Below are 24,400 nucleotides of genomic sequence, written 5' to 3'. Positions count from 1 at the left end.
GTGGGTGTTTGGCTACAGAGAACGTGGGTTTGACGTCTTTGTTTTGTAAAGCATTACCATTATCAGGGTATATAGAGTCCCTTACATTGGCTGAAGCTATATTTCTCTTTTCGAGATATTAAATGAATAAATAGAAAAATGGAAGAGAGTGAAGTTAGCTTTTGATAATTAAAGGGCAACAAAGCCCCGTACGATACTGACCAGCGAGTGTCGGTTGTGAATGGTCAGCTCCTCAATAGTCACACGTCCTTGTTATTCAGGTCACACACTAGTGGTCAGTTGGCCGGAGAGTCCATCATGTCCAGATATAATCATAGTTCGTGTTTGTCATACCGAGCGGAAAATGTCTCGCCTAACAGACATAATAACGACGACTGCTATCATAAAGTATTATCACAGGGGCCGGACACGGGTCATTGTCCCGCAGATGTCCGTATCACAGGGGCCGGACACGGGTCATTGTCCAGCAGATCTTCGTATCACAGGGGCCGGACACGGGTCATTGTCTAGCAGATCTTAGTATCACAGGGGCCGGACACGGGTCATGGTCCCGCAGATCTTCGTATCACAGGGGCCGGACACGGGTCATTGTCCAGCAGATCTTCGTATCACCGGGGCCGGACACGGGTCATTGTCTAGCAGATCTTAGTATCACAGGGGCCGGACACGGGTCATTGTCCCGCAGATATTCGCATTTGCGACCATTTTTGTATTCTGTATTTAGTCATGTTCAGGGTTTTTTTCATTTGTCTCTATATTTCATTATCTTAATTTTATTTTTGAGTTAAAATCAGAGATAAATCGTCTGTTAATAATCCACATGTGATTTTTGTGGAATATTTCTTTCATGGGGGACTGTAATACTAGTAGTTGGCAATGGTGAGAACTGTAATATAAAGTCTAGTTTAACATGTTCGTACCCTTAACCATAAATCAATATGTTGTAAAACTCTGGAAAGGAATGGAACCATGATTTCCTTATATTGTCCTTCCAGGAAATGCTAATTGTATCGTTATGACTTTCGTGTACATGTGCTCAAAGTAGCGTTTACTTCAGAATTGAACTGCTTTCGGTTGGCATACAAATCCAATATGAATGCCAGCTGGAAATGAAAAACTCAAAAATGACGCGTGCTCCAATGGGCATTCATTTGGCTATGAATGCTGACTGACAGTAGTTGATCAATACATACATTTACCAGTAATTTAGTATCATAGGAACTGAAGTTTGTTTGTTAAAGTACATAGAATAGTTCAGTTCAGTGTATGTATCGTGTATGTTTGTTTAGTGAATAGAACAACCATCTTCCTGGGAGGGTCATTGGTAATCAACGTTAACATTATGACGTCAACAGTCGAGCAATGCTATTCATAGCGGATATGAATGCCACCTGGATTTAGTAGGACTATATTGTGGTATTGTCATGCGATTGTAAATGTTTTCGTACAAAAACAAACGATTCTATAATTGTTTTATTTTCATCCCATTGCTTTCCTCAATGGCAAATATCAACGCCGAGTCTTAGTAACGTCCATTCTTAGGAGTTGGTAGCTATTGTACACCCTGTAGCCGTATGGCTAATCGTTTGGTACTCTATATATTTGTGTAGTTGTTAGCCATTGTACATCCTGAATTCGTATGTCTAATCGTTTAGTACTCTATATATTTGTGTAGTTACTAGCCATTGTATACTCTGTATTTGTATGTCTAATCGTTTGGTACTCTATATATTTGTGTTGTTGCTAGTCATTGTATACCCTGTATTTGTATGGCTAATCGTTTGGTACTCTATATATTTCTGTAGTTGCTAGTCATTGTATACCCTATAGTCGTATGGCTAATCGTTTGGCACTCTATATATTTGTGTAGTTGCTAGTCATTGTATACCCTGTAGTCGTGTGGCTAATCGTTTGGTACTCTATATATTTGTGTAGTTGCTAGTCATTGTACACCCTGTAGTGGTATGTCTAATCATTTGGTACTCTATATATTTGTGTAGTTGCTAGTCATTGTACACCCTGTATTCGTATGTCTAATCGTTTGGTACTCTATATATTTGTGTAGTTACTAGCCATTGTATACCCTGTAGTCGTATGTCTAATCGTTTGGTACTCTATATATGTGTGTAGTTACTAGCCATTGTATACCCTGTAGTGGTATGTCTAATCGTTCGGTACTCTATATATTTGTGGAGTTGCTAGTCATTGAAATTCTATAAGTTAGATATTAAAGTTGTATGGTTGCTTTCCCTTTTTCTTTCCATACATTTGTACGGTTGCTATAGATTTTCACGTTCTATATGTGTGTATGCTGGTTGCTTGCCTTTAGAAACCTATATGTGACAATATGTATGATTGCTAGTCTTGTGAATTCATTCTGATAGTATATTATTTTCATAAATGTATTATTCTAGTTTTGGCTGCTGACCTTTTGTGTTTTACATATATGTATGGTGGCTCCCCCTGCTATTCTGTATGACTACGATCCCTAACATTAGTATCCTCTATATTTAACTATATTTATATGCTTGTTCGCCTTTGGTATTCTGTTTTGTTGCTTATTTGCTCTTAGGTGAGGTACACGAAACAGTTAAGGATGTGTCGATTTTCTTGTTGTAAAAGCAATACCGTGTTCTGAGAAATATTTCACGTACAGAGAGCTCCCATCCCGAGCCTCTTTGGTGGGCCTGATAAAGGTCACTGACCACCACAGTCAGATCCAGTAATACTCCAGGGGCCGGGGCCATATCGACATCACGCAGGCTTTTATCTCAGCTGGACTTCCCTAATGGAGTGGTCACTTCAATATTGTCCATCTCCCTTGACCGCTGTTCACTCTCACGTCGCATCTGATTCATCAACGCGCTCGTTTGAGGATCATTATTGTAAACAATAACCGCCATAGGTTTCCATAATGGAGGGAGATTTTGAATATCACGCCCAGGTCACGTCCTGGGAAATCGTACGTGAAGAAGCATAATATGATTGGATAGTCGGTCGTCTGCTCAGAGCACGTGCAATAAACAGTACGTGAACTCGCACGTGATAGAATATAATTTGATTGGATAGTTCTGCCGTCTGCCCCAAAGCACGTGCGGACAACGTTGGATAGGAAATAATTACGAGAGACAAATATTTTCCCCTCCTGAGAGAAACATAAAGTTCCGGAATAGCTTGTCTGGACATAAGTTCGTTATTAGAATCGAAATATAACGAGATCTCGCGAGACTTCGGCTAACTACATACAACTACACTGTTGTTTTCCTACGTGCTCGGGGAGTATCTTTATATCAAAATGCCATTATGATCCTGACGGCAGATCATGATCGAGTAACAGACCGGAAGCTCTGGGGACGATGTAAATATACTAACTGTTATTATAATGACCGGTTCGACTCCGCTCCAGGCTTCGTATTACTCAAACATGCAAATGGTACGTCAAGTGAACCTAAAGATCCGGCAACGACATGAAACTTATTTCCCCAAATGAATCATCAGTTCTGTTACACTCAATTTTAAATATATAGTTTTACTTTCATTGCTTCCTTATATCATAATCATACAATATACAAAAGACGTAAATCATTCTGGGAAGCTTCCGTCTTGTCCACTCGAAATTCAAACTAGTTTTTGTCTGTTTGTTATTACACAAATAGCACCGAACATTCTCAGTTTTCATAGCTCACTTGAAAAAATGTGTTTTATTTTGAAGTTTTCAATTTTCATGTCGGTTATGTTCTAAATGAACCACGCAATAGTGTTAATTTACAATGACCAAGGAAACGAATACAGAGATATGACTACTGAAATCATTTTTTATCTTTGAATTTATAATCTTATATTTATAAAATGTTTCGATCCCCGTAGGAAGCACATTACTCTCAACCATTGTGACGTCACAATTGGAACCGTACGATGACGTAACAAAGTCACGGTCATTGGGGAAAAAATGATGTTTAATTTGGTTTAATGATTTGATAACCCTTTGAGTGGCCCCATCCTCGGAGTGGCACTATCCTCTGAGTGACCTCATCCTTTGAGCTGCCCTATCCTCTGTGTGGCTCCATCCTCTGAGTGACCCCATCCTCTGAGTGACCCCAATCCTATGAGTGACCCCAATCCTATGAGTGACCTCATCCTCTGAGTGACCCCAATCCTATGAGTGACCCCAATCTTCTGAGTGACCCAAATCCTCTGAGTGACTCCAATCCTCTGAGTGACCCAAATCCTCTGAGTGACTCCAATCCTCTGAGTGACCCAATCCTCTGAGTGACCCCAATCCTCTGAGTGACCCAAATCCTCTGAGTGACTCCAATCCTCTGAGTGACCCAAATCCTCTGAGTGACCCCAATCCTCCGAGTGACCCAAATCCTCTGAGTGGCTCCAATCCTCTGAGTGACCCAACCCTCTGAGTGACCCCAATCCTCTGAGTGACCCAAACCCTCTGAGTGACCCCAATCCTATGAGTGACCCCAATCCTATGAGTGACCCCAATCCTCTGAGTGACCCAATCCTCTGCGTGACCCCAATCCCCTGAGTGACCCCAATCCTCTGAGTGACCCAATCCTCTGCGTGACCCCAATCCCCTGAGTGACCCCAATCCTCTGAGTGACCCACACCTCTGAGTGGCCCTATCATTTGAGTGGCCCCATCCTCGGAGCTGCCCTATCATTTGATTTGAGTGGCCCCATCCTCTGAGTGGCCCCATACTCGGAGCTGCCCTATCATGTGAGTGGCCCCATCCTCAGAGTGACCTTAATCCCCTGAGTGGCCCCATCCTCAGAGTGACCTTAATACTCTGAGTGGCCCCATCCTCCGAGTGACCTTAATCCCCTGAGTGGCCCCATCCTCAGGACCATATCCTCTGCGTGCACCCATCTTCTGAATGGACTCATCCTCTGAGTGACCCCATCCTCTGAGTTACCCTATCCTTTGAGTAGCCCCATCCTCGTAGCTGTCCTGTCCTTTTATGGGCCACATCATCTGAGGGGCCCCATCCTCTGAATGACCCTATCCTTTGAGTAGCTCCGGCCTCGGAGCTGTCCTGCCCTTTGAGTGGCCCCATCATCTGAGTGGCCCCATACTCGGAGCTGCCCTATCATGTGAGTGGCCCCATCCTCGGAGCTGCCCTATCCTTTGAGTAGCCCCATCCTCGTAGCTGTCCTGTCCTTTGAGTGGCCCCATCATCTGAGTGGCCCCATACTCGGAGCTGCCCTATCATGTGAGTGGCCCCATCCTCAGAGTGACCTTAATCCTCTGAGTGGCCCTATCCTTTGAGTAGCCCCATCCTCGTAGCTGTCCTGTCCTTTGAGTGGCCACATCATCTGAGTGGCCCCATCCTCAGAGTGACCTTAATCCTCTGAGTGGCCCCATCCTCTGAGTGGCCCCATCCTCGGAGCTGCCCTATCATTTGAGTGGCCCCATCCTCTGGATGACCCTTATCCTCTGAGTGACCCCATCCTCTGAGTGACCCTATCCTTTGAGTAGCCCCATCCTCGGAGCTGTCCTGTCCTTTGAGTGGCCCCATCCTCTGAGTGACCCAATCCTCTGAGTGACCCAAATCCTCTGCGTGACCCCAATCCTTTGTGTGGCCCCATCCTCTGAGTGACCATATCCTCTGAGTGACCATATCCTCTGAGTGACCATATCCTCTGTGTGGCCCCATCCTCTGAGTGACCATATCCTCTAAGTGATCATATCCTCTGAGTGAACCAAATCCTCTGTGTGGCCCCATCCTCTGAGTGACCATATCCTCTGAGTGACCATATCCTCTGAGTGACCATATCCTCTGTGTGGCCCCATCCTCTGAGTGACCATATCCTCTAAGTGATCATATCCTCTGAGTGACCCCAATCCTCTGTGTGGCCCCATCCTCTGAGTGACCATATCCTCTGAGTGACCATATCCTCTGAGTGACCATATCCTCTGTGTGGCCCCATCCTCTGAGTGACCATATCCTCTAAGTGATCATATCCTCTGAGTGACCCCAATCCTCTGTGTGGCCCCATCCTCTGAGTGACCATATCCTCTGTGAGGCCCCATCCTCTGAGTGACCATATCATCTGAGTGACCATATCCTCTGAGTGACCCCAATTCTCTGTGTGGCCCCATCCTCTGAGTGACCATATCATCTGAGTGACCATATCCTCTGAGTGACCATACCCTCTGTGTGGCCCCATCCTCTGAGTGGCCATATCCTCTGAGTGACCATATCCTCTGCGTGGACCCATCTTCTGAATGGCCACATCCTCTGAGTGACCCCAATCCTCTGAGTGACCCACACCTCTGAGTGGCCACATCATTTGAGTGGCCCCATCCTCGGAGCTGCCCTATCATTTGATTTGAGTGGCCCCATCCTCTGAGTGGCCCCATCCTCTGAGTGACCCTATCCTTTGAGTAGCCCCATCCTCGGAGCTGTCCTGTCCTTTGAGTGGCCACATCATCTGAGTGGCCCCATCCTCAAGAGTGACCCTAATCCTCTGAGTGGCCCCATCCTCTGAGTGGCCCTATCATTTGAGTGGCCCCATCCTCGGAGCTGCCCTATCATTTGAGTGGCCCCATCCTCTGGGTGACCCTTATCCTCTGAGGGGCCCCATCCTCTGAGTGACCCTATCCTTTGAGTAGCCCCATCCTCTGAGCTGTCCTGTCCTTTGAGTGGCCCCATCATCTGAGTGGCCCCATCCTCAGAGTGACCCTTATCCTCTGAGTGGCCCCATCCTCTGAGCGACCCTATCCTTTGAGTAGCCCCATCCTCGGAGCTGTCCTGTCATTTGAGTGGCCCCATCATCTGAGTGGCCCCATCCTCAGAGTGACCCTTATCCTCTGAGTGGCCCCATCCTCTGAGCGACCCTATCCTTTGAGTAGCCCCATCCTCGGAGCTGTCCTGTCATTTGAGTGGCCCCATCATCTGAGTGGCCCCATCCTCTGAGTGACCCAATCCTCTGAGTGGCCCCATCCTCTGAGTGACCCTATCCTTTGAGTAGCCCCATCCTCTGAGCTGTCCTGTCCTTTGAGTGGCCCCATCATCTGAGTGGCCCCATCCTCAGAGTGACCTTAATCCTCTGAGTGGCCCTATCCTCTGAGTGGCCCTATCATTTGAGTGGCCCCATCCTCGGAGCTGCCCTATCATTTGAGTGGCCCCATCCTCTGGGTGACCCTTATCCTCTGAGGGGCCCCATCCTCTGAGTGACCCTATCCTTTGAGTAGCCCCATCCTCGGAGCTGTCCTGGCCTTTGAGTGGCCCCATCATCTGAGTGGCCCCATCCTCAGAGTGACCCTTATCCTCTGAGTGGCCCCATCCTCTGAGCGACCCTATCCTTTGAGTAGCCCCATCCTCGGAGCTGTCCTGTCCTTTGAGTGGCCCCATCATCTGAGTGGCCCCATCCTCTGAGTGACCCAATCCTCTGAGTGACCCAAATCCTCTGAGTGACCCCAATCCTCTGTGTGGCCCCATCCTCTGAGTGACCCTATCCTCTAAGTGACCATATCCTCTGAGTGACCATATCCTCTGAGTGACCATATCTTCTGTGTGGCCCCATCCTCTGAGTGACCATATCCTCTAAGTGACCATATCCTCTGAGTGACCATATCCTCTGAGTGACCCCAATCCTCTGTGTGGCCCCATCCTCTGAGTGACCATATCCTCTGCATGGACCCATCTTCTGAGTGGCCTCATCCTCTGGGTGACCCCAATCCTCTGAGTGGTCCCATCCTCGGAGCTGCCCTATCATTTGAGTGGCCCCATCCTCTGAGTGGCCCCATCCTCTGGGTGACCCTTATCCTCTGAGTGGCCCCATCCTCTGAGTTACCCTATCCTTTGAGTAGCTCCGTCCTCGGAGCTGTCCTGTCCTTTGAGTGGCCCCATCATCTGAGTGGCCCCATCCTCAGAGTGACCCTAATCCTCTGAGTGGCCCCATCCTCTAAGTGGCCTTATCCTTTGAGTGGCCCCATCCTCTGAATGGCCCTATCCTTTGAGTGGCCCCATCCTCTGAGTGGTCCTATCCTTTGAGTGACCCCAATTATCTGAGTGGGAAATCCTTTGATTGGCCCCATCCTCTGAGTGGACAATCCTCTGAGTGACCCCAATTATCTGAGTGGGAAATCCTTTGATTGCCCCCATCCTCTGAGTGGGCAATCCTCTGAGCGACCCCAATTATCTGAGTGGGCAATCCTTTGAGTGACCCCATCCTGTGTTTCCCCATTTTCTGAGTGACCCCAATCATCTGCGAGTGGCCCTATCCTTTGAGTGGCCCCATCCTCTGAGTAACCCCAATCCACTGAGTGGCCCATCCTTTGAGTGACCCCATCCTCTGAGTGGGCAATTCTCTGAGTGACCCCAATCCACTGAGTGGCCCCATCCTCTGAGTGGGCAATCCTCTGAGTGACCCCAATTATCTGAGTGGGCAATCCTTTGAGTGACCCCATCCTCTGAGTGACCCCAATCCACTGAGTGGCCCATCCTTTGATTGGCCCACTCCTCTGAGTGGGCAATCCTCTGAGTGACCCCAATTATCTGAGTGGGCCTATCCTTGGAGTGGCCCCATCCTCTGAGTGACCCCAATCCTCTGAGTGGCCCTATCCTTTGAGTGGCCCCATCCTCTGAGTGACCCCAATCCACTGAGTGGTCCATCATTTGATTGACCCTATCCTCTATGAATAACGGTTTTCGTACGATCGAAGTAAACTTGTAAACAAACAAGCCCTGCTTGTCGCTATTGTGTTGAGTAAAGAGGCATAAACAACAAACACATAACTTAGTTTTATTTTTTTATAGTTTATTGTTACATATTGTTTTTGCAAATTGCAAGAATGTTGGCAATGATGTGGGAAAGCCGAATGTACGATCTCGTATAATCTCACGAGATTTACACGCAGCCGAAAATGTCAGAAACATGCTACTAACTGGTCTGTTCTCCGTAGAAACGTTACATGTTTTGTAAAATTCTTGGCTCTTTTCACAGTATACTTTTTTATTTTTTCAATAGAATAAGTCACAGATTAAACAGCAGATACTACAGAACCGGAAGTTACAATTATACAAAACCGGAAGTTACAATTTACGGAAGAGGAAGTTATTCCGTCTTTGCGTATTGCAGAGTTATCTTCTCTTGGGAGCAGGTATTGATTGTTACGTCATTGGTTTGTGCGAGAAAATTACGTCGTTTTCTCAAAAATTGATGACGTTACTCTTACAAACAAGTGACGTAACAATCAATACCTGCTCCGAAGATAAAAATAACTCTGCAATACGCAAAGACGGAATAAGCTTGACCAGGATATCGATTTGCATATTTCCGAATCGTTTTATAACTCTGTTGTAAAATAATATTTCATTTAGATTAAAAACATTCTAAACAGGATAATTTTGTTTACATTAATCTCTGTTTGGGAAGGGATAATTTTGTTTACATTAATCTCTGTTTGGGATAATTTTGTAAATGCCACACATAGGGTAGCATATACCCTTAATGCTGTTATGTCATAATACATCTCTGTAAAAGTAAACAGTGTGTTTACAATAAAACACACGATAGTCTCAACAAAGACCGGACCAGCCGTAGTTTCTAACTAACATGTATTAATAATGTTAAAATCACACTAAATTGCCTGAATTAGTTTCTCTACTCTCCACCCGGCTGTGTTTCAAAAGAGCGCAGACTAGCGGAGAGAAATGGAACTAAGGCAGATAATCCAGTCTATGTTAAAATGTACCTCCCGTTATAGATATATATATACTTACAATCATCTAATAATTGTATATTTGACACTGATCAATAACAACGATAACAGGACTCACTCCTCCACACAGAAACATAAACAAACGTTAAACTAGTCGTTTTAACAAATTTCAAGTAATAACTGTTAGAAAATGAAATAATCATATTAGTTTACAGATGTTGATCATAATCTAATTCGGTAATACAAAGACAGCATTTGTTTGGTATGTCAAATATTAAAACAATGAATTAAACACTAACGTTTCAATTGATTTAAAACGTTACTTAACATATTGTTACTACTTAACCCAGCGATATAAGATCATATCTAAATGTACAGCATGATTTCCATTTTAAATTTCGAAATACTTTGCTGAAAATAACAACGATTCGTTTACTTCTTAAAAATGAAAGGAAAAAATGTGTAAGAAATGCAATTGATGTATCGAGTGTTAAATTGAAACTATCATTGTTATACAGATATAAATTGTAGTATTATGTCACGTCATGACGTCATTAAATCACTAGTGGTATTATATCACGTCATGACGTCATTAACATAACTAGTGGTATAATATTACGTCATGACGTCATAACATAACTAGCAGTATTATATCACGTCATGACGTCATAACATAACTAGTTGTATTATATCACGTCATGACGTCATAACATAAAGAGTGGTATTGTATCACGTCATTACGTCATTAACATAACTAGTGACCCTTGGCTTGTCCGATATTCAGACCATTATTACAGATACTCCTAGGAATAGGAAAATATGTTTAAAATACAAAATGTTATAACAATAAAAAAAGTTAAACATATTTATGTAAAGTTAATGATTTGATGTAGATTGATTTTTTTTTTTATTATATCAAGTTTAAAAATCGCGACATTCTTTGTTTTCATTTCCCTTCCCTCTACAAATTCTATGGAATATTAAACGTGGCAGTTCCGACCTGCCCTATCTTCGTGAAACTAAGGAGTCGGTTAAAATAAGTGATGCTTGTATATCATCGTATTGATGTATTAATTGTACAGCTGTTGTTTATTGACAATAATATAGAATTTAAACTAAAATCGATGAATAAAGTTTTACACTTCAAACAATATCTAAGGTGTGCCCTTTTCCGTTTATTTCCCGGAGACCTTTGTAAGATAACATGTAACGCACATTTAATGTTTAAGACACAGTAAACGATCGGGTATTTCATATCAATATAGAAATGATTGACACTTTACGCCGAATTCAAACGCTTCATTCCAGAGTGTGTATACACTAAAACCCGCCCTCCACATGTTTTACAATAACTTAACCGGTTGCCATGGCAACATCACTTTATATTTGTGTTAAACCATCTATATTGACGATTTCTGTGGCGAAATAACTCCCAAATGTAAACTTAGCAAGTTTACAGCGGTATATTTTGCCAACTGAGGAGAATTTGATCGAATACTGAGAAAACTTTGGTTAGCACGTGTCGAAAGCAGCGCTTCGCTATCGATTTGACATTAATAACTTGCATGTTGTACCGAGAGAGTGGCTGGCATTGTAAGGCAAGATAAACCGCCTTTGTTTGCCGCCAGGCGTAATATTTCTTTTTATTTATTTTATCTTGTAAATGTCTCCTTATTTTAAATGGACCAGGCGTCATTTATTTCCGGAATTCAAGGGAGGTCACTCCAGCTGCCACTTCATCAGTATTCCATAGCTTATCACTTCAAGTTTTTCCCCGAATTGCCGAAATCAAAATTCGCATATCACTGTTCTGAAATTTTTAAATTTGCCCCACTGACTTAAAAGTGGAAACTCGTTAAAAAGAAGAAATTGTTTTCGAGAAAATAAATAGTTAAATAGATCCCGAACAGCAATGAGAATTAACGGTACTCCACTTGACAGAAGTATCGGTCTAACATTGCTTATGAAGAAAAAAAGGACTACAAATTTTAACTTTACAGAATAATCTGGTCCAAATTGACCTCATTAACACGGGGTTGTTAGTAACCTACATGCACTTACATTTTATAAACACAGATCAGAATACATAGCTGATAACGAATCCTATAAGTTAAAGTAGACTCAGTGTAGTATCCCCGTACGAACAGGGTTACTATTCGGCATTCTGTCTGAAGTCGCCTCCACCCTTTATAAAAGAAGTTTTTTGCAAGATATGTATTCATAGTTATTTCCCTTTTTTGCAAATATGCGCCACGGGGATTCGATCCCCTAAATTCTTGCTAATTAAGCAGGTAGTTTATTGTCTGCGCTGTTTGTTTTATTTAGACATTTTTTTTCAAAATGGTTTTACCCCATTAAAAGGGCCACAACTTATAATATTATAGTAAGATAGTGGAAATACCACTGTAACATGATCATTTAAGTCTTAATTAGAAAATTGGCGGGGCTCTCTACCTTAATGTCTGTACACAGTAACAAATGAAAGGACTCGCATCCTTAACAAGACATGACTATTTTTGAACCTTACAATTTTTGAAACAGATTTTAAATCTTAAAACAAAACTTTCACACTAATGACCTCTCACCCCATTCTCTTGATTACACCACAACATACACTAGGTACACACACAAGTACACACAATACGATGACGTCACGACTCCGGATAAATAATTAGGGAAGGAGGCGCATGGAAGTTCCAGAACAATTACACCTCAATATTGCCATGAATTACCCACACTGCACGGGGACGCGACTTTTTGAATTGCAGTCCCGCAGTGAATAGTCAATAGGAATTCTATAGGACGTAACTAAGATAAAATGATTGCACAGTAAGTGTTTGTTGTAGTCACAGATTTAATATCAGACTTCTATCGTCATAATTGATTCCGTGAGCATCCTATTTTAAAATTAATTGTTTTCCTCCTCGTGAAGTGTTGCGTTACCAGTTCACTTTATCTGTAGAGGTACCATGCTTCAAAACATTCAAAACAATGCTAGTTCTCCGGTCTCAGGTATCAGCCAATTACCAACCCGTCAACTATCACCTCGTATAAAACGAGTTATCGGTCTTATACGGGTACAAAATAACCAGTTGATGGAATGACGTAATGTCGTCAACTTGTAAAAGACGCATGCGCAGTCTTTCTCTGTATGGAGTGACATACAGAAACAAGCTGAATTCATCGTTATACCTCACTTCTGTTACCATGGAATTCCTCGATGTTGAGACGAAAGATTAATTCCTCCTTTAAGAATGCACACTTTGAGCTAGAACGTCAACGCGTCCAATGAAAATATAACATCACGATTTTAACCAAATATGATGACGTCATTAACATAACCAATGTTACGCCGTTGTTTCAAACTGTTGAATCCGGTAGGCATCGTGTAGTAACTTGGCTACATTACTGTTCGGATATTGTGGCGTCCGTCCTCCGTTTGGAATGTTACCATTAGCACTTCCGCTTCCTTGTGGTTGGTGCTTAGATTGCCCGTATGTTTGAAGCTGAATGTTTTGCTGGTTTGACTTTGCGCCACTGTTTGTCAGCTGTCTGACAAAGTTTGAATTTTGTATCGGTGTCGTTTGAGTGCTTGAGGATGGCACGCCACTCGGGAATGACGTCATTGGCTGAGTGGCACTATCGGACGTCATCGGTACGTCACTCGTACGTGACTGAGGTGAACTCTGCACAGGGCTCGCTTGGCTCGTAGCGTGAACCAGTGGCTGCCTGTTCAGAGCTTGTTGAATAATGTCAGAGTGAACTGGAGTACCATTCACTCTGTTAACCCCCGCACTGACCAACTGCTTCTGCGCAGTGTGTGTATCTACGTCAGCCTCGGTCTGAGTTGGCTGAACTGGGCGATGTTGTCGGTACATTGGGTGCATGCCACTGGCGGCGAGTTGTTGAATAGATGGTCGCCCCCCAGAAGTCATGTGACTGTTGGGGACAGACAGGGTACCAGCACGTGACGCATAGTGACTTATCCCGCCCTGGAGAATGGCGTTCGCACTTGATTGCCGATGGTGTACACCACTTGGCATGGTAGCGTGAATGTTATGAAGCCCCCGTGGAGGTTGGTACGGCGGCGGAGGGTAATCCTCGAGGATATAGGCGGGGATGTTCGAGTTCCTCTGGTCCTTTAGATGCGCTGCGTTCAGGTTAAGTCCCCGGATATTGTGTCCTTGGAGCGCAAGCTGTGTGTTTATACTTTCGTAACTCCTGCGGTCGGGGATCACCTCGTAGTAGTTCTCCGACCCACTGGACTGACTGTGACTATATTGAGAGTCGGAATGTTCACGGTCTGATAATGACGGGTTCACGTAAAATATGTCCTGCGTCATAGTAGCCTGTGATGACGTCACAGAGCCACCCTTCTTATTTTTACGCCGTCTTCGGCCAAGAAAAAACAGTATAATAAAAACTATTGCAACTATTGTAGTCACACCACAGACAACTCCAAGCGCAACAATGACACTGACGTCCGGTTCAACTTCAACACGTGCTGGAATGATTGTTTTTGATAACGGGTCAACCTCACACGCACCATAATATCCTGTGACATTGAAGTAGTAGTTCATGTTCAAAGACTGGGACCCGTTCATAGAGCATTTACTCACAGCAAAATACCACGTCCTGGGAAAGCTTGAATTGAACACGCGTTCTCCCACACAGACGTACAGGGGCTCGCCACTGTCGCGCCAAACAGTGCATCTCCCGGTCTCGTTCAGCGGAATGATTTGATTATTTTTGACGGGAAGGATTTTTTCTCGTTCGATACAGGACATTTCGTCTTTAAGCTTCCGTACCTGGTCGTCGTAATAGATGAGTAAATTAGCGGTGCCTTCACTCACCGGGTAAGATATTTGGTACTCTATCTTCGCGTTGTTAGGGTGGAACGTCTTCTGGACCAAATAGCCATACCATGGCAGTCGTGTGTACAACTGACCCTTAGAAACACAGCTGTTGTCACCCGACACGGCGGTCAGAACTCCCCAACACACCAACACGGCTAGGCCAAAGCCGTACGGAGCCGCCATATTGGTTAACAAATCCTTTAACAGAACGTTTCTTCTTTTTAACACAAATGTTCACTGGACCAGCGACTGTCCTTTAAATAGAGGTTTCTTTGATCTACGAAATATGAATTTTCAGGTAGATAAAACGTGTCGTGTCCAGCGAGGCGTAACAAATGATGAACATCCGACCTTTTCAGCTGGTCCCTTAATTATACAGTCGGACGTTTCGCCATTCAATGTAAGCTGGATCTGAGGGAAATCCGTGTAACTCTGACTGTCGGTGAGCGGCGAGTAGAAACTGACAACTCCGTGTGATTGTCACCTAGTGTGTGTTACCTTACAAAACGAAACCCGAAATTCCTTGAGTAGACTTTAAATTGTCACAAATATCGCTCTGTGCTCACAGGGATATAGACCGTGCGGTTATTGTTGATATCTCGCGGAGAATTCCAAACACCGAGCTTAGATGGCCGTCTGTACCTGTCAATGGGGAAGGCGAGGTCGTAGCTACGTACCTGTGAAAAGAAAAAGAAGAACTAAGTCAAAAGATATACAGTACAGATACTAGGGCGCTTCAAATTACCAGTGTAAACAACCGCCAAACACATTAGCGTTCTAATAACTCGTCACAACAGACTTACTCAGTGTATTGATAGCTTAACGTCTCGTGTAACAGAGACTTATAGACCTACTATTGCCGTGTATTGTTAGCTTGACGTGTCCTAACAACACAGACTTTATCCAAGACATCAAGCTAACAATACACGCCAATAGTACAGAGACTTACAGACCTACTATTGGCGTTATTGTTAGCTGGGTGTCACAGAAACATTAACATATATAAAGTCATAAAGATGCTTTATTAACACAATTTGAATGATTCGAGGTGTAAATAAATTGACAACTGAGGAAAAATGTATGGGTGTAAATGAATTAAAAAAAATATCTCCGAATATCTCCGATGATTACTTATTTTGGAGGAAATATGAAAGGTAAACTGACAATGCGGTGAGTTATTGTGCCTAGTGATATACTTTAGTCCCTCTTAAGATAAAATAAAATATACTACTACCCACGGTCCTCAAAATATACTAAAACGTAAGCAAAACACAATATTAAACCCTGTATTTAAGTATTAGGATACAATATAGTGGGAGGCACGTCTGTAAACTTTAATAGATTAAGCTTGGTTTCAATATTGTAAATAGACCAGCAATAGAAGGCGATTAACATGACCAGTAGGTGAATCTGTTGGGAAAGTGTTTAAAAATTTCTCCACTAATCACCCGACATTGTAATCGTGACATATTTGCAATTCCTTATACACCTGTGTGTTATTGCCTTTATAGATTTTGTTATTTGTTGAAAACTTTCTAAATTTAATTTTATGAAATTGACGTTTGTGTTGTTAACATCGAACCACTAACGTGTAAAATATGTTAGCACGAACTATACAAGTAATAGGGCCTAAAAAAACGAACACAGGCAGGTGCGCTAGGTAAAATGGGTTTTAAAATAAGAAAGGGCATCATAGATCATAGATGATTAACAAAAAATTGTCATACTTTTGTAAAATAAGATTAATGACCTTCTAGTTTGTCTGAAGTATGTAGGTGTCACTACTTTTAGAAATATGCACAATTTCAATATCAAATAAATCCTAACCTCCTAACATTTATTTATGAATGAAAAGGTCTAGGACCTATATCTACATAACTCACAATTTGTTCTAAAATTGTCCGAATATTGCAAATTATTTTCATTAAAAACAACTTATTAAGCGATATAAGTAAATAGGGAGCCGAAAATTCATTTCGAAGTTGGTTTGAACAACTGTTTTATTTGTTAAATCATAAACAAGTTAAAATGTCTTTTAAATTGGATTAATTTTCTATACAATTCTGTCTGAATGTACAGAAATCTGTTATAAAAGACGGCTTGTTTTCAGTCTAGCAACAGGAGACTAGAGTAAACATCCCAAGCTGTTATTTACTGATTTACCCCTAAAGACACCTTTGAACTCTTCCAATTTAAAGGTTGGAATAGTTCATTATGAAATTTCAGGGGTGAATGAGGTAAAATCTAATGGCTGACCCGGCTAACACAGACCAACCGGCACGGGTAAAGTACCCTTCAAAAGGGACAAAGTTCTACTCAACTCACCATTGTGGAGTATTTTGAGGATATCTAATACAACCATCAAAAAGTAGGCTCACATCACAGTTCGGCTTATAGTACACAACTCAACGGTGTTTAAACAAAAATTATTGTCCACAACTAATATGCTTGACGATTTTTTCTCCTTATTGACGTGTATGGTTTACATTTTTTACTACAATAGAAGTTGTGCATTTCTATGTCCACGATTATCTTTGCTGTACACGCTTCTCCTGTTTTTATGTACTTTTTATTATGTGCTTGTTTTTCTTTTGTATTTAAGCTATATCATATATTTGTGGAAACACAATGGGAAGCTTACTTTGTTTAGGCTGTTGAATATGACGTAACTCAACATCTTAGACCATTGAATATTAAAATTCGCATCTAATATTGTCACAATGATAGCGTCAATACGGCCCGGTTAATAACAAGAATACGGCCCGGTTAATAGCAAGAATGATGTCTGCTTAATAACAACCTGAACAATTTCTGGTTAATAGCAGGAATAACGTCCTGTTCATAGCACAAACCATACCTTATACACCAAACTACCTCAAGTCAGGAACATGGTCAAGTTCATATGCGAAACCTGTTGAGAATTGTTTGTGCAGCGTGAACCAGTTATAGTTATAAAGCGAACCTGATAACCCACACATCGTAATAGAATCTCTAACTCAACCCTATAAACGTACCCACTGCCTGCCCTGCACGACGTAATCAGTGGCTCTATGTTTATATAAAGACGCTGTTATCTATAAACATGAAAGTCTGTATATATTATCGAGGGGTAAAAACTCTCATTTATCAATCATAATATTTTATGTAAACCTGTCATTTATTGATATTATTATACATACGTCATTAGAATATTCCCATTACGGCGCGCTCAACCATTCCGGTCCGGCGGCGGCTTGGGTTGTTAGAAAGCCATAATGATTAATTACTCTGTATTATACAAATTTAATGGCTATTCAAGTCCTCATTAATATTCAGCGTACGTTATTGGGGCCCAAGAAGGGGTATTGTCCGGGAGACATGGGGCTTTATTCTATATTCTGGACCAGATTGTGTTGTTCTTTGTTTTCAAAATTATTTACATTGCATCCCGATTACAAAGGAAGAATTTGATAACTTTTTTTTAGATTAACGACCAATATATTTATCAAATATAAGACATACAAATCTAATATGTTATCCTATTTCATCAAAAAAATAAGATCATTTATAAATATTCTTTTCTTAAGATATGTTTTTAAAGTTACGTTACTAAATAGCCAAAACTTACAAACAATGTCTCGGAATGACAATCATAATGTGTTATCTAAATGTTTACATTTTCGGTTTATATCCGAGTTTGCACAGTCAGTGGGACGTTTGTTTCTAAAACCTGGTATATTTTTCAAAGATAAATAATCCTCGGATTTAACATAAACGTTTCAGACGACTTGACCCCAATTTCACCTCCCTATAAATTATGGGATATACCAGCCGTATAATACAACATTTACTATTATGAATTTTCGTCCATTAAGAACCGAAAAAAACATTCATCACTATAACCCGGCGACACGTGATGTTTTTATATTCAATACACTAGTGTGATATTGTTTTGTCCCAGAATGAGAAGTTTTTACGACTCCCTGACCATCACTAACTTACACTGTTAATATAATCAATGACCTGCATAATCGTATCACTGATTGATATACAAGCGTACCTGATTGATATACATCCCTACCTGTATGTATAAATTTGATGGAATAGATAAAAGCAATGTTTTCTCTCCACATGAAAAGTGATATTGATTTAATAGTGATGATGATTTAGATATTTCAAAGACCTAATATTCAAAAATGTTTAAAGTATTAGTATGTATGCATATTTTTGACAAACAGTCTAGACCCTAAATAACACTGTAATTGATTGTGACGAGAATTGCGGGACATTAAATGTGAATTTATTACTAATTCATACGGAAAGTATGTGATAGTTTTATTGAGTATTTCTTGTTTAACTATCAATCCAGATGATATGGTGTACAGTAGAGGTCAATGTGATGCTATGTGTAAACAGAGACCACTGTATTGGCCTAGAGTACAGGTATTTCACTTATATTGGGGAATATGATAAACAATCATCAGAATTGAGCAGAGTAGGTTTGCTAAAAGTAGAAGTTGGTATCAAACTGACCTGTACGTTCTACAAACATGTATGTGTTAATTTGAATATGTTGTTTTATATGCCTTCAAATTAATTTGTAATTATAAAAGAGCGATGGAAATCGAAGTGAATTGTTTTATAAATGTGTAGATGTTAAGGATTTTATATGCATAATTTTACAGGGTTATAACAACTGTTCTCTCTGTTCTGAAAATTGGAAAAATCGGTTCGTCCTATTGTACGCCCGAATTTGTACAGAGAGTTGTGGTATTCAGGTCCCAAATCTCAGCGTGTAAATATATCGTGTTAAAAAAAAAATATTGTGAAAATAATTACACAACAATTGATTTAAAATACTTTTCAAGATTTTTTTCGTAGCTGCAAACAAATTTAACCTGCATATTCCAAGATTTCAATAAATGACTAATCTCCTTTACTGGTGTGTATATGCCCACCATTGCGTTACCTAGGATACGACTGGGATTTTAGTCACGATTCCACAGGAACCAAAACAAGGTTTGCCTATGAAAATAATCTCTACATAAAACCTATTATACACAATTTGTATGTAGTTATTCAAAACAAATCATCTTATCTTCAAAGAATTATAAACTTCAAAATGTACCGTCAATATAAATTATCTTATTTTAAAACATCTCCTTTTATTTATCTTTTCTTTAGTTTTTTGTCTTCATATGTTTTTTCCAGTTTCTCTGAATTTAACTTGAGGATAAACACTTTGTACAATGTGCCACTTGAATTTTTTGAATTTATTTTTGTTTCTATTTTATTCTGAAACTGAAGTAAAGCTGCCGAGCTGTCGATCAGACCTATACACGGACAATCATAACAGCAAGTCCATTGTTGCTTTTTTTCAAGAAAATCTTTCACAACATTACAGAAAGGAATTGGTTTTACAATTACAGACAATTCGACATCGGTAAACTGTGGCTCCGTGTATATAACGTAGATTGTTTCTGGGTAATAGGTATTCATGACCTGATTCCGGGGATCTCAGAACGCAATAGAGGCATTATACCAATAATAATACCATCTACATATAGATCTGTGACACGGGCCGGGCAGACTCCGCAATCGGTAGGTAATTCTCGAGGACGCGTTACCAATGCATACAAATATATCTGTAGCTATCTGGCTGTCAGAGTCAGCGTATGTCCCCTATAATGCTGGTGACAAGTATGGAGATACAATTGTACAGGGCCCCGTCCTGTATGTATGGAGATACAATTGTACAGGACCCGTCCTGTAGGTATGGATATACAATTGTACAGGGACCCGTCCTGTTTGTATGGAGATAAAATTGTACAGGGCCCCGTCCTGTAGGTATGGAGATACAATCGTACAGGGCCCCGTGCTGTATGTATGGAGAAACAATTGTACATGGCCCCGTCCTGTATGTATGGAGATACAATTTTACAGGGCCCCGTCCTGTAGGTATGGATATACAATTGTACAGGGACCCGTCCTGTTTGTATGGAGATAAAATTGTACAGGGCCCCGTCCTGTAGGTATGGAGATACAATTGTCCAGGGCCCCGTCCTGTATGTATGGAGATAAAATCGTACAGGGCCCCGTCCTGTAGGTATGGAGATACAATCGTACAGGGCCCCGTCCTGTATGTATGGAGAACCAATTGTACAGGCCCCGTCCTGTATGTATGGACATACAATTGTACAGGGCCCCGTCCTGGATGTATGGAGATACAATTGTACAGGCCCCGTCCTGGATGTATGGAGATACAATTGTACAGGGCCCGGCCTGTATGTATGGAGATACAATTGTACAGTGCCCGTCCTGTATGTATGGAGATACAATTGGACAGGGCCCCGTCCTGTAGGTATGGATGTACAATTGTACAGGGCCCCGTCATGTATGTATGGAGATACAATTGTACAGGGCCCCGGCCTGTAGGGATGGATATACAATTGTACAGGGCCCCGTCCTGTAGCTATGGATATACAATTGTACAGGGCCCCGTCCTGTAGGTATGGATGTACAATTGTACAGGGCCCCGTTCTGTATGTATGGAGATACAATTGTACAGGACCCGTCCTGTATGTATGGAGATACAATTGGACAGGGCCCCGTCCTGTAGGTATGGATGTACAATTGTACAGGGCCCCGTCCTTTATGTATGGAGAGACAATTGTACAGGGCCCCGTCCTGTTTGTAGGGAGATACAATTGTACAGGGCCCCGTCCTTTATGTATGGAGAGACAATTGTACAGGGCCCCGTCCTGTATGGATGGATGTACAATTGTACAGGGCCCCGTCCTTTATGTATGGAGAGACAATTGTACAGGGCCCCGTCCTGTATGTCTGGAGATACAATTGTACAGGGCCCCGTCCTGTAGCTATGGATATACAATTGTACAGGGCCCCGTCCTGTAGCTATGGATATACAATTGTACAGGGCACCGTCCTGTATGTATGGAGATACAATTGTAAAGGCCCCGTCCTGTATGTATGGAGATACATTTGTACAGGCCCCGTCCTGTATGTATGGACATACAATTGTACAGGGCCCCGTCCTGGATGTATGGAGATACAATTGTACAGGGCCCGGCCTGTATGTATGGAGATACAATTGTACAGGACCCGTCCTGTAGGTATGGATATACAATTGTACAGGGACCCGTCCTGTTTGTATGGAGATAAAATTGTACAGGGCCCCGTCCTGTAGGTATGGAGATACAATCGTACAGGGCCCCGTGCTGTATGTATGGAGAAACAATTGTACATGGCCCCGTCCTGTACGTATGGAGAAACAATTGTACAGGGCCCCGTCCTGTATGTATTGAGATACAATTGTACAGGGCCCCGTCCTGTTGGTATGGAGATACAATTGTACAGGGCCCCGGCCTGTAGGGATGGATATACAATTGTACAGGGCCCCGTCCTGTAGGTATGGAGATACAATTGTACAGGGCACCGTCCTGTAGGTATGGATATACAATTGTACAGGGACCCGTCCTGTTTGTATGGAGATAAAATTGTACAGGGCCCCGTCCTGTAGGTATGGAGATACAATTGTCCAGGGCCCCGTCCTGTAGGTATGGATATACAATTGTACAGGGACCCGTCCTGTTTGTATGGAGATAAAATTGTACAGGGCCCCGTCCTGTAGGTATGGATGTACAATTGTACAGGGCCCCGTCCTTTATGTATGGAGATACAATTGTACAGGGCCCGTCCTGTATGTATGGAGATGCAATTGTACAGGCCCCGTCCTGTATGTATGGAGATACCATTGTACAGGGCCCCGTCCTGTATGTCTGGAGATACAATCGTACAGGGCCCCGTCCTGTATGTATGGAGAACCAATTGTACAGGCCCCGTCCTGTATGTATGGACATACAATTGTACAGGGCCCCGTCCTGGATGTATGGAGATACAATTGTACAGGGCCCCTCCTGTATGTATGGAGATACAATTGTACAGGCCCCGTCCTGGATGTATGGAGATACAATTGTACAGGGCCCCTCCTGTATGTATGGAGATACAATTGTACAGGGCCCCGTCCTGTATGCCAGTAACGTGTATGGCGATTCTATTATACATTTAGAACTTGCTTTGTCACGTGTGACTATTCCCCTAGAATTGGATATAAATATATATATACATCTAGATAAAAACAAAAGAGTTCTTTCAGACCGAATGGGAATATTCTATCTGAAGAATTCCACTAGTGTTATTCTAGCTATGAGATCTGCTCGGGTCCTGGTCCAACATGCCAGTAACCGTCCTTAACATCAAGTCGGCTGGTCCAACATGCCAGTAACCGTCCTTAACATCAAGTCGGCTGGAAACTCAGCACAGAAAAGACATCGTACAGGATTTGTAATACATCGACTTCCAAAAGTCATTACAAAATAGATTATTAAACGTCAGCATTACAAACTGTCAGGTCAACATATACCGAAAACAATCCACATGTCGACCCTTAAATGATCCTAAATACACTGTCTTCGTATGATCCTGGATGTGGCGGAGACGTGAAATACCAATCATAAAAATTAAAAACCACAAACAGTCAAAACAACCCAAAATGACAACCGCCAACAGCTCAAACTACTGATTTGGTTTCTAAACAAAAAATCCCAAAAAATCAACATTCCAACAAGCATTTACATAAACCAAACTAAACATTTAACCAAACTAAACATTTAAACAAACTAAACATTTAACCAAACTAAACATTTAACCAAACTAAACCTTAACCAAACTAAACATTTAACCAAACTAAACATTTAACCAAACTAAACATTTAAACAAACTAAACATTTAAACTAAACATTTAAACAAACTAAACATTTAAACAAACCTACATAAACATTCAAGCTCAACAGTTTTTATTTTGTAAAGCGACAACACAAATTATACAGCAAAATCCTTAAAACCCGAAAATCGAAATAAAAAAATATGGTGTGTCGCTCAAGTTATAATGCGACAAACCTACAACAGAATGTTCTAAGAAAATTTAATTTGCGAATATTTTCATTCCAGTCATGAAACGTTATAGCCAGTTTAACACTGTCAATGGGAGGCTGTAATGCTATAACATAACGTATAGATCAAAGACATGTAAGGTACAGTATACAAAGCGTCCTATAACCATTAAGTTAACCATTCGTATGGCCAGCGTGTACTAACAATGACATTTCATCGATCACGACCATAAACGTTATTCTATATCCCCGAGGGTCGTGTGTCAGTCCCCGAGGGTCAACAATTATTGGCGGCCTCAAATGCATTGTTGGAGGTGGTCTATTTATCACAGAACACAATGTGTAAGCTCATGTATGTCAATGTTTAGGGATGTATATTGATATCGGCAGAAGTCTATAAACATGATGGATACATATATATCTCTCAGAATATTTTTTCTGATAAATTCATTATACTGATATTTTTTAAAATCAAATTATCTGGATATATCATATGCAATAGTTTCTATGTGTGATGAAATATACCCAAGTATTTGTAAGTCGAGGTATAGATATACGATCATTGTAGTAGAACCTCTTTGATCGCACACATACATGCCTTAAAGGGAAAGCGTCGCCATCACAATGATTAGTTCAATCACAGGGGACGTTTCAAAATCAAAAAGACAGGGGCGTAGTATCGAACACGTTACTGACGTCACAAACGAATACGATAGATCACTTCCGACTCCGGCAGGTTTATCACGTGACCTTTTTCTAGTAGATATGACGCGTATGGATGAATTATTGAGTAGTTAATATTAGACCACTGTTACCGCCCATTTACAATAATTTATTAAGTAGAGGACCTCTATTATCGTCCATATACCTTGATGAATCAGAGAGAGGAGGGGAGAGGACAGATGGGCAATGTGA

The 24,400-nt window shown here is 41.7% G+C and overlaps 1 protein-coding gene across 1 annotated transcript in view; it reads right to left on the bottom strand.

The window, feature by feature from the left end:
• Positions 1 to 10,566: 10,566 nt before the first annotated feature.
• Positions 10,567 to 24,400, bottom strand: part of LOC110464221 — a 28,582-nt gene continuing 14,748 nt past the window's right edge. Inside the window, exon 2 of the mRNA XM_021519322.1 lies at positions 10,567 to 15,211. Coding sequence (XP_021374997.1) covers positions 13,026 to 14,717 — 1,692 coding nt within the window. The 5' untranslated portion in view covers positions 14,718 to 15,211 and the 3' untranslated portion in view covers positions 10,567 to 13,025. The remainder of the gene's footprint in view (positions 15,212 to 24,400) is intronic.

Source organism: Mizuhopecten yessoensis, unplaced genomic scaffold (genome assembly GCF_002113885.1).
Source record: "Mizuhopecten yessoensis strain PY_sf001 unplaced genomic scaffold, ASM211388v2 scaffold10973, whole genome shotgun sequence".
In the NCBI taxonomy this organism is placed as follows: domain Eukaryota; kingdom Metazoa; phylum Mollusca; class Bivalvia; order Pectinida; family Pectinidae; genus Mizuhopecten; species Mizuhopecten yessoensis.
The sequence above is the reverse complement of the archived record's forward strand: the minus strand, read 5'-3'. Positions and strand labels throughout refer to the sequence as shown.